We start from the raw sequence: 18,917 nt of genomic DNA on the forward strand, positions 1-18,917 counted from the left end.
ATGTTTCCAGTCATCAACAATCCAATGTCAGTGCTGATCAGCACAGGCGAGGCATAAAGCTTTGTGTCGTGCAGTCATAAAGGGTACATGAGTGGGCCTTTGGCTCCGAAAGCCCATACTGATGATCTTTTGTTGAATGGTTCACATACTGACACTCGTTTATGGCCCAGCACTGAAATATGCAGCAATTTGCAGAAGGGTTGCACTTCTGTCATGTTGAAAAATTCTCTTCAGTCGTCATTGGTCCCATTCTTGCAGGATCTTTTTCCAACCACAGTGATATTGGAGATTTGATTTTTTACTGGATTCCTGATTTCACAGTATACTCATGAAATCGTCGTATGGGAAAATCCCCACTTCATCACTACCTCAGGGATACTGTGTCCCATTGCTCGTGTGCTGACTATAACACCACATTCAAACTCGCTTAAATCTTGATAACCTGCCATTGCAGCAGCAGAAACTGATCTAATAAATGCACCACACACTTGTCTTATACAGGCATTGCCGTCCGCAGTGCCACATTCTACCTGTTTACATAGCTCTGTATTTGAATATGCATGTCTATACCAGTTCATTTGGTGCTGCGTGTATTGCATAGTCTGACATACTGATTTGCATTTTATTACACTGACAGATCCTGTATCATAATGAATGAACCTTGGATGAATGAAGATAAGTAAAAATAAATAAATAAAAATTGAGGAGGGAAATTAACTGTGTGCATCATGACACTAGTCATATATGACTTATTGAAACCATGGAAAACCTAACAGTGAATGGCCAGACATGGCACTGTGCAATTCTGAACAAACAACAATTATCTACTAGTACCTGAACTCAACATTAAGTCAATACTTTAAGAGAACTATATGGAAAATTCCTTGAAAATGCAACTGTATAACAACCTAGAATTGAGCCAAGAATAGATAAAAAAACCTCTTTTCTCCATTTTTTTTCACTAAGAATTATCTTTCATTGTAACGGCTCTTAGGCCAGACTACTAGTAATTCTCAAACTTTCAATCCATACTGTGTTGTAGAGCTATCTTTTTGGGCCATGTTGGTACAGAAAATAAAGTATTACTTCAAATGCAGACCATAACTTCTGGACACAATCTGCTGTTACACATCTTGCAAGCTCCTCTTCAAAAATCTTTGAATTCTACTGCCCTCAGTTCTCAATGGAGTAATGCCTTATTGGTATTTGTTCATAACAATAAATAAATCAAATCCCACTGTAGTGTGATTCTTATTTTGCAAGTAGCCTTTGCTTCATAGTCCAGTGAGGAATCAGACTATTGTCCTGTATTCTGGTGAGGGGGGTCTTTGACAAGCCCCATATCACGTAATGGAAGAGACTGTAGAATTCTAGAAATTCAAAACAAAATCAAAAGAACATTTAGTTAATCACCCATCCTACAAATTATAGGATTCTCTCTAAATTCAACAACTGACTGTTGCTGTTGCTGTTATCAGGAAGACAGGAAGAACTGTTAACAGGCATCTGTCAAAAATGTAATGTAACTTTTGTTGTATGATTAAAAGCTGTTCAGCAACAGCTAATTACTGAACTGTTTCTAATAGTTACTTTTATTTGTTTCAGCTTCAAATTTTTGGTATCCCAAAAGGTCTTCGTGATGAGATTTACAGAGCACAATGAATTAATCAAGGGAGTGAGAGATTTTATCACATTAAATCCTTGTGTTCCGTTCATAAACTGGGGTGCAATCTCCTGCAGTCTTTCGGCAAAGTAAATTCTTTCTGTGTGACTATGTGGTAGTTAGTACATATAAGGTAAATACCTTATGAGGAAGAAATATGGGTGGACTTCTCACAGAATCACGTTGCAGACTGTTTGTTGTGTCAGAGTTTGCAACTATTTCAATCAAATGTAATACAGATGATAGAGACAAAGACAGACTGACTATTACCGAGTGAGGTGACATAGTAGTTAGCACTCTGGACTCTCAAGAAAAATGAAAACCATATACCAGTGTGAAGGAATATCACACACAATAAAAATACGTCTTTTAAAAATAATCAAAAGATATTCCATGGAAATCAGTTAAATATACAGGGTTAACCCGAACTTCACAGAAAAACTTTCAGAGATGGCAGTATGTACGAAAGTAAGGAAAATATGAAACTTCCTGGCAGATTAAAACTGTGTGCCAGACCAAGACTCAAACTTGGAACCTTTGCCTTTCATGGGCAAGTGCTCTACCAACCGAGCTACCCAAGCACGACTCACGCCCCATCCTCACAGCTTTAATTCCGCCAGTACCTCGCCTCCTACCTTCCAAACTTCACAGAAGCTCTCCTAGAGCACTTGCCCGTGAAATTCAAAGGTCCCGAGTTCGAGTCTCGGTCTGGCACACAGTTTTAATCTGCCAGGAAGTACACTCTGCTGTAGAGTGAAAATTTCATTCTAGTAAGGAAAATATGTCTGGTAAATATGGATTCTTAAGTGCATACCTTAAGAGCTGTAAGCACTGTTCCATCTTCGCCACTGTGAAACATATTTGTTCTACAGAACAAGTTCTCATAGCTCTTAAGGTATGCATTTTAAAGCCCATTATACTATCACCTCTGTAAGTTTGTCAGTGAGGTTCTGTTTTACCCTGTATTTAGTAATGCATTCATATGCCAAATAGGAGTAAGAAAACCTCTACAAAGAGTTAGAGAAACAAATAAATGATGAAGTCCCACAACATGATTCCAATGACAGATTTTTAATGTGAAAGTAGTACAATAACTAAAGAATAATTCATCAGGGGGAATGTTTGGTCATGATACAAGAAGTCACAACTTGGCAGACTTTACTGAGAAGATAATCATATTTGTTCTTCACTGATTCTTGCAGGAGATACCAGATAGCCAAGACCATTTTCTAAGTTCAAAAGAGCTAAAAATGAAACTGACTACATTTTACAAGTTTTGAAGAGCAACTAAACAGACAATACTAAATTGGTGATCCCTTGATGCCTCAGAATATGTCCTACCAACCGATCCCTTCTTTTAGTCAACTTGTGCCACAAATTTCTCTTCTCCCCTATTCTATTCAGTACCTTCTCATTAGTTATATGATCTATCCATCTAATCTTCAGCATTCTTCTGTAGCACCACATTTCAAAAGCTTCTATTCTCTTCTTGTCTAAACTATTTACTGTCCATGTTTCACTTCCATACATGGCTACACTCCATACAAATACTTTCAGAAATGACTTTCTGACACTTAAATCTATGCTCAATGTTAACAAATTTCTCTTCTTCAGAAACGCTTTCCTTTCCATTGCTAGCCTACATTTTATATCCTCTATACTTCGACCATCATCAGTTATTTTGCTCCCCAAATAGCAAAACTCATCTACTACTTCGAGTGTATCACTTCCTAACCTAATTCCCTCAGCATCACCTGATTTAATATGACTACATTCCATTATCCTCATTTTGTTTTTGTTGATGTTCATCTCGTATCCTCCTTTCAAGACACTGTCCATTCTGTTCAACTGCTCTTCCAGGCCCTTTGCTGCCTCTGACAGAATTACAATGTCATCAGCAAACCTCAAAGTTTTTATTTCTTCTCCATGGATTTTAATTCGTACTCCAGTTTTTCTTTTGTTTCCTTTATTGCTTGCTCAATATACAGATTGAATAACATCAGGAATAGTCTACAACCCTGCCTCACTCCCTTCCCAACGACTACTTTCCTTCCATGCCCCTGGACTGTTATAACTGCCATCTGGTTTCTGTACAAATTGCAAATAGCCTTTCGCTCCCTGTATTTTACCCCTGCCACCTTCAGATTTTGAAAGAGAGTATTCCAGTCAACATTGTCAAAAGCCTTCTCTAAGTCTACAAATGCTAGAAATGTATGTTTGCCTTTCCTTAAACTATTTTCTAATATAAGTGGTACGCTCAGTATTGCCTTACGCGTTCCAACATTTCTATGGAATCCAAACTGATCTTCCCCGAGGTCAGCTTCTACCAATTTTTCCATTCCTCTGTAAAGAATTCGTGTTAGTATTTTGCAGCCATGACTTATTAAACTGATAGTTCGGTATTTTCCACATCTGTCAATACCTGCTTTCTTTGAGATTGGAATTATTATATTCTTCTTGAAGTCTGTGGGTATTTTGCCTGTCTCATACATCTTGGTCACCAGATGGTAGAGTTTGTCAGGTCAGGCTCTCCCAAGGCTGTCAGTAGTTCTAATGGAATTTTGTCTACTCCCGAGGCGTTGTTTCAACTTAGGTCTTTCAGTACTCTGTCAAACTCTTCACGTAGTATCATACCTCCCATTTCATCTTCATCTATGTCCTTTTCCATTTTCATAATATTGTCCTTGAGTACATCACTCTTGTATAGATCGTCCATATACTCCATCCACCTTTCTACTTTCCCTTCTTTGCTTACAACTGGGTTTCCATCTGAGCTCTTGATATTCATACAAGTGATTCTCTTTTCTCCAAAGGTCTCTTTAATTTTCCTGTAGACAGTGCCTATCTTACCCGTAGTGATATATGTCTCTACAACCTTACACTTGTCCTCTAGCCATCCCCGCTTAGCCATTTTGCAATTTCTGTTGATCTCATTTTTGAGATGTTTGTATTTCTTTTAGCCTGCTTCATTTACTGCATTTTTATAATTTCTCCTTTCATCAGTTAAGTTCAATATTTCTTCTGTTACTGAAGGATTTCTATTAGCTCTCGTCTTTTTACTTACTTTATCCTCTGCTGCATTCACTATTCCATCTCTCAAAGTTTCCCATTCTTCTTGTACTGTATTTCCTTCCCCCACTCTTGTCAATCGTTCCCTAATGCTCTCCCTGAAACTCTCTACAACCTCTAGTTCTTTCCATTTATCCAGGTCCTATCTCCTTAAATTCCCACCTTTTTGCAGTTTCTTCAGTTTTAATCTGCAGTTCATAACCAACAGAATGTGGTCAGAGGCCACATCTGCCCCTGCAAAGGTCTTGCAATTTAAAACCTCGTTCCTGAATCTCTGTCTTACCATTATATAATCTATCTGAAACCTGTCAGTATTTCCATGTATACAACCTTCTTTTATGATTCTTGAACCAAGTGTTAGTTATGATCAAGTTATGCTCTGTGCAAAATTCTACCAGGCAGCTTCCTCTTTCATTCCTTATCCCCATTCCATATTCACCTACTACTTTTTCTTTTCTTCCTTTTCCTACTATCAAATTCCAGTCACCCACGACTATTAGATTTTTGGCTCCCTTCACTATCTGAATAATTTATTTTATCTCATCATACATTTCATCAATCTCTTTGTCATCTGCGGAGCTAGTTGGCATATAAACTTATACTACTGTTGTAGGCATGGGCTTCGTGTCTATCTTGGCTACAATAATGCATTCACTATGCTGTTCGTAGTAGCTTACCCACACTCCTTTTTTTTTTTATTGATTATTAAACCTACTCCTGTATTACCCCTATTTGATTTTGTTTTTATAACCGTGTATTCATCTGAGCAGAAGTCTTGTTCCTCCTGCCACTGAACTTCACTAATCCCCACTGTATCTAGCTTTAACCTATTGATTTCACTTTTTAAATTTTCTAACCTACCTGCCCGATTAAGGGATCCGACATTCCACACTCCGATACACAGAACGCCAGTTTTCTTTCACCTGGTAACGATGTCCTCCTGAGTAATCCCTGCCTGGAGATCCGAATAGGATGCCATCATTTAACCATAGAGTAAAGCCGCATGCCCTCAGGAAAAATTACGGCTGTAGTTTCCCCTTGCTTTCAGCCGTTCGCAGTACCAGCACAGCAAAGTCGTTCTGGTTAATGTTGCAAGGCCAGATCAGTCAATCATCCAGACTGTTGCTCCTGCTACTACTGAAAAGGCTGCTGCCCCTCTTCAGGAACCACACGTTTGTCTGGCTTCTCAACAGATACCCCTCCGTTGTGGTTGCACCTACGGTACGGCTATATGTATCACGTGTCACTGAGGCACACAAGCCTGCCCACCAATGGCGAGGTCCATGGTTCGTGGGGGGAGGGGGCATTTTTAGAATATACATGGCATGAGCTGTGATTATACTGTGTCTAAAGAGTAGGGGTAAGTAAAGCATGTTACATCATACATCCTACACAGTTGTATATTACACAGACATAGATGAATGGGGCAGTTACTTAACAAAAGTAGTCAAGTAAACAGCTGTAAACCTTGCACATACATGGGGAGAACAGGAAGAAAATCTCACATGCAATAAGACATCTAACAAGCAGTGTTCCCACCTGAATTGCGCAGGTGGGAACTGTCACTGCAATATATCTTATGTTCCTGTAACCTCCTGGCCTTGACCTTCAATAATCACTGACCTTCACCTATGTATCCCCCTCCCTGTTCCCACTCCAGCATTACACAGGCTCCTGTGCCACCTACACATCTAGTCTTTTTACTTCTATTTCTTTTGTGCCCCCCCCCCCTCCCCCTGTATCTAGCTGCCCTACCCTCTCCCCACCTCCCATAAGCAGCACTTTACTGTGCTGGAAGAAGACCTTTTGGCCAAAAGCTTGTTTGTTTAGCAGTTGTTTTGTTGTACCTGTCTGCGAGTAAATGACTTCACTATAAGGTAAGTAGCAGTCTACACTTTCCATAATATTGTCATTCTTCCAGCTTGGATTTTCCATTGTTTGACTTTGTTTCTCTCTAAAAATTAAAACATAAACTTTCAAAATTGTTTGCAGAATGTTTGCAGAGGAAGATAAGTTACAGAACTAGACAGTACTTTAATTATTCAACTTCACAGCAAAAAGAACATACAAATAAATTCACCAAACTCATTTGCAAAATACACAAAATATTCACTAAAACTATCAAGATTATCTTACTGCACAGAAAAAAATATTACAATGAACTTTTCAGATTCTGATCCCTCCCATCAACTATAAAAGCAATTTGAAGTTCTCATGACTAATCTTTATGATGGATACGAAAAAACGGGTAATAGTGTCTGGAACACATACTGATTTAAACACAGCATTTGACTGTCACTTGAAATGATCATAAAAAAGTAAATACACTGTGACATTGAAAATAAACTACTCAGTTTATTAAAATATTATTTAAGCAATATGTTACAGATGAATCATGTAAATAAGCTGTGATCGGCAATGTTGTTGTTGTGGTCTTCAGTCCTGGGACTGGTTTGATGCAGCTCTCCATGCTACTCTATCCTGTGCAAGCTTTTTCATCTCCCAGTACCTACTGCAACCTACATCCTTCTGAATCTGCTTAGTGTATTCATCTCTTGGTCTCCCTCTACGATTTTTACCCTCCACGCTGCCCTCCAATACTAAATTGGTGATCCCTTGATGCCTCAGAACATGTCCTACCAACCGATCCCTTCTTCTGGTCAAGTTGTGCCACAAACTTCTCTCCTCCCCAATCCTATTCAATACCTCCTCATTAGTTATGTGATCTACCCATCTAATCTTCAGCATTCTTCTGTAGCACCACATTTCGAAAGCTTCTATTCTCTTCTTGTCCAAACTATTTATCGTCCATGTTTCACTTCCATACATGGATACACTCCATACGAATACTTTCAGAAATGACTTCCTGACACTTAAATCAATACTGGATGTTAACAAATTTCTCTTCTTCAGAAACGCTTTCCTTGCCACTGCCAGCCTACATTTTATATCCTCTCTACTTCGACCATCATCAGTTATTTTGCTCCCCAAATAGCAAAACTCCTTTACTAGTTTAAGTGCAGTGTGATCGGCAATACTACTAATAAAAACAAGGAATATCTCAAGGCTTTTTTCAAGGACATCATCTGTTCAGTGTGTACATTAATAACTTTTCGAATCCTACATATGTAAGAATATACTATATGCTGATGAAATAGAAGTTTATTGTCTCATAACACACAATTTCAAGCCATTGACTTAAAAGTACAGGAGACTTGTCAAAACACAAAAACTGGTTTAGAATTTTCCTTATAATACCAGTAATGCAATATACAGTATTACAAGGAAACTTTATATTCCTTATAATACCAGTAATATAATATACAGTACCCCCCCCCCCCCCCATGAACCATGGACCTTGCCGTTGGTGGGGAGGCTTGCGTGCCTCAGCGAAACCGATAGCTGTACCGTAGGTGCAACCACAACGAAGGGGTATCTGTTGAGAGGCCAGACAAATGTGTGGTTCCTGAAGAGGGGCAGCAGCCTTTTCAGTAGTTGCAAGGGCAACAGTCTGGATGATTGACTGATCTGGCCTTGTAACAATAACCAAAACGGCCTTGCTGTGCTGGTACTGCAAACGGCTGAAAGCAAGGGGAAACTACAGCCGTAATTTTTCCCGAGGGCATGCAGCTTTACTGTATGATTAAATGATGATGGCGTCCTCTTGGGTAAAATATTCTGGAGGTAAAATAGTCCCCCATTCGGATCTCCGGGCGGGGACTATTCAAGAGGATGTCGTTATCAGGAGAAAGAAAACTGGCGTTCTATGGATCTGAGCGTGGAATGTCAGATCCCTTAATCGGGCAGGTAGGTTAGAAAATTTAAAAAGGGAAATGGAGAGGTTAACGTTAGATATAGTGGGAATTAGTGAAGTTCGGTGGCAGGAGGAACAAGACTTCTGGTCAGGTGACTACAGGGTTATAAACACAAAATCAAATAGGGGTAATGCAGGAGTAGGTTTAATAATGAATAGGAAAATAGGAATGCGAGTAAGCTACTACAAACAGCATAGTGAACGCATTATTGTGGCCAAAATAGATACGAAGCCCACACCTACTACAGTATTACAAGTTTATATGCCAACTAGCTCCGCAGATGACGAAGAAATTGAAGAAATGTATGATGAAATAAAAGAAATTATTCAGATTGTGAAGGGAGACGAAAATTTAATAGTCATGGGTGACTGGAATTCGAGTGTAGGAAAAGGGAGAGAAGGAAACAGTAGGTGAATATGGATTGGGGCTAAGAAATGAAAGAGGAAGCCGCCTGGTAGAATTTTGCACAGAGCACAACATAATCATAGCTAACACGTGGTTTAAGAATCATGAAAGAAGGTTGTATACATGGAAGAACCCTGGAGATACTAAAAGGTATCAGATAGATTATATAATGGTAAGACAGAGATCTAGGAACCAGGTTTTAAATTGTAAGACATTTCCAGGGGCAGATGTGGACTCTGACCACAATCTATTGGTTATGACCTATAGATTAAAACTGAAGAAACTGCAAAAAGGTGGGAATTTAAGGAGATGGGACCTGGATAAACTGTAAGAACCAGAGGTTGTACAGAGTTTCAGGGAGAGCATAAGGGAACAATTGACAGGAATGGGGGAAAGAAATACAGTAGAAGAAGAATGGGTAGCTTTGAGGGATGAAGTAGTGAAGGCAGCAGAGGCTCAAGTAGGTACAAGGACGAGGGCTAGTAGAAATCCTTGGGTAACAGAAGAAATATTGAATTTCATTGATGAAAGGAGAAAATATAAAAATGCAGTAAATGAAGCAGGAAAAAAGGAATACAAACGTCTCAAAAATGAGATCGGCAGGAAGTGCAAAATGGCTAAGCAGGGATGGCTAGAGGACAAATGTAAGGATGTAGAGGCTTATCTCACTAGGGGTAAGATAGATACTGCCTACAGGAAAATTAAATAGACCTTTGGAGATAAGAGAACCACTTGTATGAATATCAAGAGCTCAGATGGAAACCCAGTTCTAAGCAAAAAAGGGAAAGCAGAAAGGTGGAAGAAGTATATAGAGGGTCTATACAAGGGCGATGTACTTGAGGACAATATTATGGAAATGGAAGAGGATGTAGATGAAGATGAAATGGGAGATACGATACTGCGTGAAGAGTTTGACAGAGCACTGAAAGACCTGAGTCGAAACAAGGCCCCGGGAGTAGACAACATTCCATTAGAACTACTGAAGGCCTTGGGAGAGCCAGTCCTGACAAAACTCTACCATCTGGTGAGCAAGATGTATGAAACAGGCGAAATACCCTCAGACTTCAAGAAGAATATAATAATTCCAATCCCAAAGAAAGCAGGTGTTGACAGATGTGAAAATTACCAAACAATCAGTTTAATAAGCCACAGCTGCAACATACTAACACGAATTCTTTACGGATGAATGGAAAAACTAGTAGAAGCCGACCTTGGGGAAGATCAGTTTGGATTCCGTAGAAACACTGGAACACGTGAGGCAATACTCACCTTACGACTACTCTTAGAAGAAAGATTAAGGAAAGGCAAACCTACTTTTCTAGCATTTGTAGACTTAGAGAAAGCTTTTGACAATATTGACTGGAATACTCTCTTTCAAATTCTAAAGGTGGCAGGGGTAAAATACAGGGAGCGAAAGGCTATTTACAATTTGTACAGAAACCAGATGGCAGTTATAACAGTCCAGGGGCACGGAAGGAAAGTAGTGGTTGGGAAGGGAGTAAGACAGGGTTGTAGCCTCTCCCCGATGTTATTCAATCTGTATATTGAGCAAGCAGTAAAGGGAACAAAAGAAAAATTCGGAGTAGGTATTAAAATCCATGGAGAAGAAATAAAAACTTTGAGGTTCGCCGATGACATTGTAATTCTGTCAGACAGAGCAAAGGACTTTGAAGAGCAGTTGAATAGAATGGACAGTGTCTTGAAAGGAGGATATAAGATGAACATCAACAAAAGCAAAACGAGGATAATGGAATGTAGTCGAATTAAGTCGGGTGATGCTGAAGGAATTAGATTAAGAAATGAGACACTTAATGTAGTAAAGGAATTTTGCTATTTGGGGAGCAAAATAACTGATGATGGTCGAAGTAGAGAGGATATAAAATGTAGACTGGCAATGGCAAGGAAAGCGTTTCTGAAGAAAAGAAATTTGTTAACATCGAGTATAGATTTATGTGTCAGGAAGTCATTTCTGAAAGTATTTGTATGGAGTGTAGCCATGTATGGAAGTGAAACATGGACGATAAGTAGTTTGGACAAGAAGAGAATAGAAGCTTTCGAAATGTGGTGCTACAGAAGAATGCTGAAAATTAGATGGGTAGATCACATAACTAATGAGGAAGTATTGAATAGGATTGGGGAGAAGAGAAGTTTGTTGCACAACTTGACCAGAAGAAGGGATCGGTTGGTAGGACATGTTCTGAAGCATCAAGGGATCACCAATTTAGTATTAGAGGGCAGCGTGGAGGGTAAAAATCATAGAGGGAGACCAAGAGATGAATACACTAAGCAGATTCAGAAGGATGTAGGTTGCAGTAGGTACTGGGGGATGAAGAGGCTTTCACAGGATAGAGTAGCATGGAGAGCTGCATCAAACCAGTCTCAGGACTGAAGACCAAAACAACAACAACAATATACAGTACTGAATAATTACATAACCAAGCAATTAATAATTTTTCTTCAAAAGTAACAAACTTTTAAGATTAACAGTCCTAAGTACTCGCTCTCTCCTGCTCAAATTTTCAGGTTGTCATTTATGAATTCTTCTACTGAATAGTAACATTTCTGCACTAGTGTCTCATATAAGGATGTTTTCAGTGTTTCTAAACTTATGCTGAGCAATTCTCTTCCTTTCACTTTGTTATAAATTTTCATACCCATATAGTGTGGAGTTTGAGCATAAAGTTTTAAACTGTGGGTGGGCAGCATAAAATTACTTTGATTTTTGGTGTTGTAATCATGTTGAAAATGATTTGCCACAAATAAATCAGGGCTACTGTGTACAAAGATATGTATAGTGAGGGAACACTTAGTATACTCCGATTTTTTAGGAGTGGGTGACGATTTTCTTCATCCTACATGTGCATATTTCTAATGATGGTTTTACCACAGTAGAGAATTTACAAAGAGTACTAGATAAAACAGAGAAATGATCCATATGAGTAGTGTCACTCAATCAGAAGTGCATACACCAGACAAAAAGAGAATAAACCGAATAAGTACTTGGCATTACTTTTTCTGATCACAGGCCAAAATATTTCCTGTGAAGGGCACATTAATTATCTATGTGGCAAACTAGCTGACATACTTTTTTTTTAAATATAAATTAAGAAACTGTGTGAGCAGACAGTTGTTACTCAATTCATACTTGCTTTATTCCATTCCCATCTGCAGCAAAGAGTATTACTTAGGGGTGATCGCCCAGGAGAAAAATGTATTTTCAGGTGTCAGAAGCAAGGAATCAGATGTATCTCAGGATTAGCTTCCGGAGGGTCCTGCAGAAACTACTTTAAATGTCTCAGGATAATGACAGTGCCTAGCCTATACATACATAAATGTTTAATATATGTTAGAGGAAAAATTCAACACAAGATGTCATGTGCATGTAAACAGTAACAGAAAAATTCACTTGTTGGATTTGCCTTCCTCGAGACTTGTTAATCCATAATAACTAAGTGCTTAAGCATAATTTTTTTCCAGTAAGTTACCATTCTCAGCCTGCACAGCAACACTAAACAAATATAAGAGCTAAAATACAATAATTCCTATTCAATAGAAGCATTCCTAGAAATTAATCATCATAATATATGTTTGCTCAAGTGATAAAGGAACCTCTTTGGTTCTTAAATAACGTAGTTATTTCCCGAATGACTGATTAATCCATAAAAGTTTACTCATGCGTAAACTTTGATGAGTCCAACTACATGAAAAATACTGAAAGGTGAATGAAGATTCTATGCTATTGACAATCAGGCTGCAGTTAGACAATTGAATAAGTTGACTTTGAAGTGGATATAGGGCTTTTTTTTTTTTAACTATACTTAAATGACCCTTCTAAAACTTGATTTAATGATGTAACTATGCTGAAGAATATATACATCATTGCTACAGCTTCCCTTGAGCATAGTGACAAATTCAGAATTAGTACAGGAGACAGACCAGGAGATTCCATATCATCAAATCATTCTCGGCATTCCTATAAATAATTTTCAGCCACAACACGGGGGAATTTAAAAAAGTTGTTTGAGTTTATGGAACATACCTGAACCTCTTTTGCTTTACTCACGACACTGTACAGTTTGCCTTACTTAACACCTTATAGTAACATTAGCTATAATAAGATAACACTTTGGAAAGATAATCTTACAAAACAATGAGGTCCTACAATTAGAGTGTTTTTGTATTTGGTGACTCACTTCATTGACAACAAAAGAAATAAACAGAAGAGTAAAAATGGCCTGGTGTGGTTTTGATAAACTAAATCATTTACAAAACCAAGCTTTCAATGTGTGTGAAACATGGAGTTTACAGTCAGTAATCACGAGCCCTGACTTAACAGAAGTGAAGAATGGACTTCTAGTGAAAGAGCTGAGAATTGCTTCATGACCAATGTAGATATGCATACTTTTAACTATTAGAGGACACATGCAGCCAGACCCAATAACGAACAAACTGATGTAAATAACAAAATTATTACTTTATTGAAAAGGAAATGAACATGAGCAGTATATGTAACCAGGCAAATGGACGGGACACAAATCGTGGAAGTTCTTTGTTGGATTCTAGGAGATGATAAACGATCCACATCATGACCTATGGGAAGGTGGATAGTTGACATTAGGAAACAAGAGCAACACAAATGTATATAGCTGCACACTGCAGGGAAAGGTTTTAAGTGCCCAAAACAAGCACTGGATGCTGAATGGCTGATGACAGTTCGTGCTTATGAAATAAATAGTGGTTACATTGTATTCAGTAATCTGTTTTATCTTTAATATTTTGGTTCCTACGTATCATAAACTGTACAGATTATCCAATCAGAGCACTGAATCTATTGTTTAGATTATGACTTACATATTACAAGGGGAAAAAATACTTTTCTTTACACTGCAACTTTTCTTTTCATCTACAGTTACCTGGAGTACTTACTATCTTTAATAATTGATTAGAAACACATGCAATTCTAATGTAAGAGTTTAAGAACAGTCTGACAACAGTATCAGGGGTATAACTTAATGTAAATCTGTATTGTGGTAGCTATTTGATTAGACAAATATGGATAGCTGTCTTTCATTTTTGTATGTTATAATTCAGACTGTTCCTTGCAGTCTAGGAAATCTGATTGTAAACCTCTTCTCTGAAGAAACAAAAATTACTATTTAAGTACTATAATCAAGCTATTTAATTGCACAGTGTTGTAAGTAAATGCTGGTAGGACACAAACATACCTATAGCAGCTGTCATCCATGAAGTACTTTGAATCTACTTTTGTCTGATTTGTCAAGTATGGTATAACATCTTCCACTGTCTTAGCCCAAGTATATAAACATGCACTGCCGAAAATAGCGAGCCCTCCACCTCCCAGAGCAACATGAGCCTCCATTGCAGATAGCATTTCTGTATATGTATTTGGAACAGTTCCATCAGTTGGTGGGTTGTACCGAGTACATGACAGAAATGCCAAGAACTTTCGATTATTGCTACCAAGAGAAGACATCATTAGTTCTCTCCCAAAGTGTTCCCACAGTTCATGCGGGTTCATTTTTCGCGCTTTTTCGTGTGAAAGTTGACTGTGAAAAGTGACACAGTCCGGAGCTGATGGGTCTATGTCTGTTTCAAGTTGAAAAGTCTTACGACCAAAATTACAGTCATACAGTTTCTCTGCAATAACAGTTTGAATTAATTTAGCTCCAAGAGCTATTCTTTCGCAAGCACTTCTGATTGAATTTTCAACGCCGGCAGGAGCTTGGAATTTACCGTCGTGACCATGGCATACGATATAAAGCGGAATAACAGAAAGTGATGTTTTCCTAGGTTTGTAATGAAGTTTTAACTCTAACGTTCGTCCACAACATTCTACAACGAGTTCATTTTCTTCTAAACTTAACTCAACTAAGCATTTGAACCTAAAATTTATAATAGGCCATTGCGTTGTTTTAGACAAGCCCGAAAAATTGTTAAACTGTTTTATTTTACAGTTTTGAGGAACACACAGACTATTGTTTTTATTAGTTACTCCACCTTTAATAAGAACTACAGAATAACACAATACTTCTCCGCTTTGCAGATTGGAGACAAAGATATCGTGATCTGCACTATTACAAGTACTAATCCCTGTTCCCTGAGTATTTACTTTCTCCATCTCGCAATTGAGATGCATAGCCTACAAAGTCACTAATAAATGAACTCAAATTACTAGCGACACATGCATATTTCACATACAATAGACCTGCAGCCTTTACTACTTGTCACTTAATTGAGCCTTTCCACGCCTCCCTCCCACGCACGAAACTAATTTTGACAGACAGGGTTGCCACAATGCAGACGTAAAAGTGGCCGGTCGACAAGCAAGAGTTTGCGCAGATGGATCGCAGCGTGTTGACGTAAGTTGGGCGAAAATGAGAGACCTGCGCAGATGTGTAAGTTGGAGGCTTGAACGAAATTACATAGCTGTGGGTGCAGCAGATCACAACTGTACAGACAGATTGTAGCGTTCGAACCGGAGATCGCTGCAAATCTGGAGCGCAAAATGTGTTTCAGTCAGCTGTTTATTTAGTCTCGTGTTTCTCACCTTTGATTACACAGTAATTCTAAAATGTAGAACAAATGTCTTTATTTCTGTCTATGATCAAAAACTTGTTAGGTGATCGGACTACCGGTTTCATCTTCAGATCTGCAGAGAAACATGACAAAAACATAGATACAACTGGTGAATTGTCTACAGCTTAAAACAACAAAGTAGGTCGTTATGAAAAGCATTACTGACATACATGTGAAAATTGCGTGCATTAAATATGACGAGGCATACCTGCTTTAAAAATATGTGCTAGTATAATGGAGCCAAAGTGGCATCGTCAAAAGATAAATATAAAATTAGGTCAGCACCGCCGACAAATATTAAAGTATGGTACATACTAGAGTCATCCTTTTAACAACGCTACTGTTCCAAACAAAGTGCCGTACAGGAGCCACAAAATGTTTATGTCGCAAGCTCGTCAGATGTCGCTACTGTAGATGTGCATATATTCTCCAATAATACAATTGTACAGTATGGAATAAAAAGAAGAATACGACTGATAAAATCTGTAGTGGGCTTACCAGATGTATATATAATTACAGTAATAAAATGCAATAAATGTAAAACATGACCAAGGTTAGATTGTTGAAAAGGAAAAAGTTAAGTGACAAAAATTCTGAAACGCCATTGTGGCAAATTTAAACTAAAAATATAGTGACATACATAAGAACAAGCTTATGGAGTTCACAGATTAATATAGAAATGATGAAAGAAATAGGGAAAGAAGTGAAATGAATGTAAACAGACTATAGTAACTAATGAGCACCCTCTGTTGGTGTAACCGCCAGAATGTCGCATAGGCGAGAAGTGGTCAAAGGAGCTTAACTGCCAGATTGCTCAAGTGTGTGGAATCTGTGCCAAGTAGGACTGACAGGGGTTATTGAATGTATACAGAGTTGGGAAGTACAAATAATCACAAGTTTGTTTGATCCAAGGGAGAGTGTACAGAGATGCTGAAGGAACTGAACTGGAAGACTCTTGAAGATAGACATAAACGATCCCAAGGAAGTCTGTTGTCAAACTTTAAGGAACCAGATTTAAATGACGACCCTAGGAATGTATTACAATCCTCTGTGTATTCCTCACATAGGGATCTTGAGTAAAAGATTAGAATAATTACTGCACTGACAGAGGCATTCACAACAATTTTTCCTGAGTCCGTACATGAGTAGAATGGGAAGAAACCCTAAAAACTGGTACAGTGGGACATACCGACTGTCATTCACCTCATGGTGGCTTGCAGAGTCTAGATATAGAGGTCGATATGGTCAGAGGAACTTAACCACCAACCCTGCAACATGCTGTTCCTAGGGGAAAAAATGATAAGACACAGTACCAGTCAATTAACAAGATTATCTAGTTAATGAAATATATTATATGAACAGATAAGGGACAAGAAAACACATGAGGAATAAGCTCAATGAAGTAAATGTATAAAGCATTCTATATCAGGTGAAGACAAAGGCAAGATATATATGAAAGAGGCATTCAGTGATTGAAGTCTTACATTGTCAAACGAAGCAAAGTAGGCGTTGGGCATAAAATCGCTCTGTTGACTGAGCACTTTTCTTGGCTCTTGTTTTTTCGCTTTGTAAATTTCAAGCTCTTCTAACAGATTGAGAGCGTAGCCTTTTTGCAACTTACGGAGATTACACATATTATTCTCAATGCCCCCCTACAGAATGACCACTTTCTGATTAACACAACCCCAAGGCAGTTCTGTTAAGCTGCTGTGGATGCTCCTTAAACCTTACGTTTAAAACCGGCCGATTTGGCCGATATAATTTTTATCACAGTTATTACAATCAATCCTGTGTATTCCGGAGCTAACAAATTTATCATGTGCCATATTCAAAGCATGTTTTACTTGCAGTTTTAGGGCTTTGTTAACTTGAAAGTCACATCTAACATGAGATTTTCTGAAACATCTTGCTATTTTCAAAGATATTTTGCCATGAAATTTCATTGGAATGATTTCCATTCATTCTCTATTGATTCTACTTTCTTGCTAAGTGTACATCTGCCTTCTATTTACTATACTTTTCTTTAGCCTATTGTAATGGTGTATGACACACAGAAGAACCAATAGCTACTGGAATTTGCTTTAAAATGCTGAGTTCTTTACATATTTTGCTTTCGAACAAAGATGGCCAAAGGAGCCTTTTTTATATAGTGGAGGATGGCATGAACTGGCATTGATGAGACTACCTGTACATGTAGGATCTCTGAAAACCGAAAATTTATCTTTGTTGTCAACTTTCTTAACAGTAAGATCATGGCAGTTAAAGGACTTCTCTTTTTCAACTTCCATAGTAAAAGTTATTTTGGGTGCATACTCCATATTAGTTGGATAAATGCATTAACCTTACTGGTGTCACCCTCCACCAGTAATAAAATGCCATCAACATACCATCTATAGTAATTCGTTTTTTCCTTTAGCTGTTTAAACTTGGCAAAAGCTGTGCATTCTGAATCGTTCAAAAAAATATTTGCCAAAATACCAGTTAGACTATTACTCATCCAAAGGCCATCGTTCTGATACTATATATTGTCACTCAAAGTACACAAATTGCAAGCTAAAACAAAATCTAGAAATTCAGTTAGTTTCGTACACTTAGCACTACCGACCTTGTTATGGGATAGAAGATTACGTTTAATAATTTCAATAGTTTTTTTTTATATCTGGACATTACTGTAGAGGTTTATCACATCCAAGAATGCTAATGTTGCATTATTTTGTATATGTATATCCTTGATTACATTTGCAAGCTCACAACTGTTTTAACGCCAAAATAAGTATTGAACAGGTAGCATTTATCATGTCAAGGGATTTCTTTTCATATTCGTTGAGAATGAACTGGGAGATGTCTATATTTGTATGTAAACGAGTCTGAAACTTCTCAATTGGATCTCCATAAATTTCTTTTGCATCATTTCCAGCAAAGCTATCATCCACTATATAAAAAAGGTCTTTTTCACCTCAGTGATTCACTGGCTCCTTCGTCTACCTGCTACCAAAAGCGAAATACGTAAAGAACTCAGTATTTTAAAGCAAAATGGAATAGCTAATGGTTTTTCTGTAAACGCTGTCACATGCCATTACAATAGGCTAAAGAAACGTATAATAAAGAGAAGGCAGAGGCACACTCACCCAGAAAATAGAAAGAAAATAAAGGATGAATGAAAACTGTTGTAATAAAATTTCATAGAAAAATATCCTGGCAAGTAGAGAAATGATTCAGAAAATCTAATGTAGATGTGGCTTTCAAGTTAACAACACCCTGAAATTGCGAGTAAAACATGAAGTGAACAGAATGTACACAAATTTGTTGGCTCTGGAGTATACAGAGTTGGTTGTAATAACTGTGATAAATGTTGTATCTGCCAAACT

General features: G+C 37.9%; 1 protein-coding gene across 2 annotated transcripts in view; it reads right to left on the minus strand.

Annotated features, from left to right (window-relative positions):
• The window catches only part of LOC124613205 (putative zinc metalloproteinase C607.06c), a 75,067-nt gene extending 59,823 nt beyond the window's left edge, over positions 1-15,244 (minus strand). For both annotated transcript variants that reach the window (XR_006979621.1, XM_047141877.1), the window contains exon 1: positions 14,178-15,244. Coding sequence is in view for 1 of the 2 variants with exons in the window: in XM_047141877.1 (XP_046997833.1) it covers positions 14,178-15,109 (932 nt within the window). In the remaining variant the exon portion in view is untranslated. The remainder of the gene's footprint in view (positions 1-14,177) is intronic.
• Between the last annotated feature and the right edge of the window lie 3,673 nt (positions 15,245-18,917).

This window comes from Schistocerca americana, chromosome 1 (genome assembly GCF_021461395.2).
Source record: "Schistocerca americana isolate TAMUIC-IGC-003095 chromosome 1, iqSchAmer2.1, whole genome shotgun sequence".
NCBI lineage: Eukaryota > Metazoa > Arthropoda > Insecta > Orthoptera > Acrididae > Schistocerca > Schistocerca americana.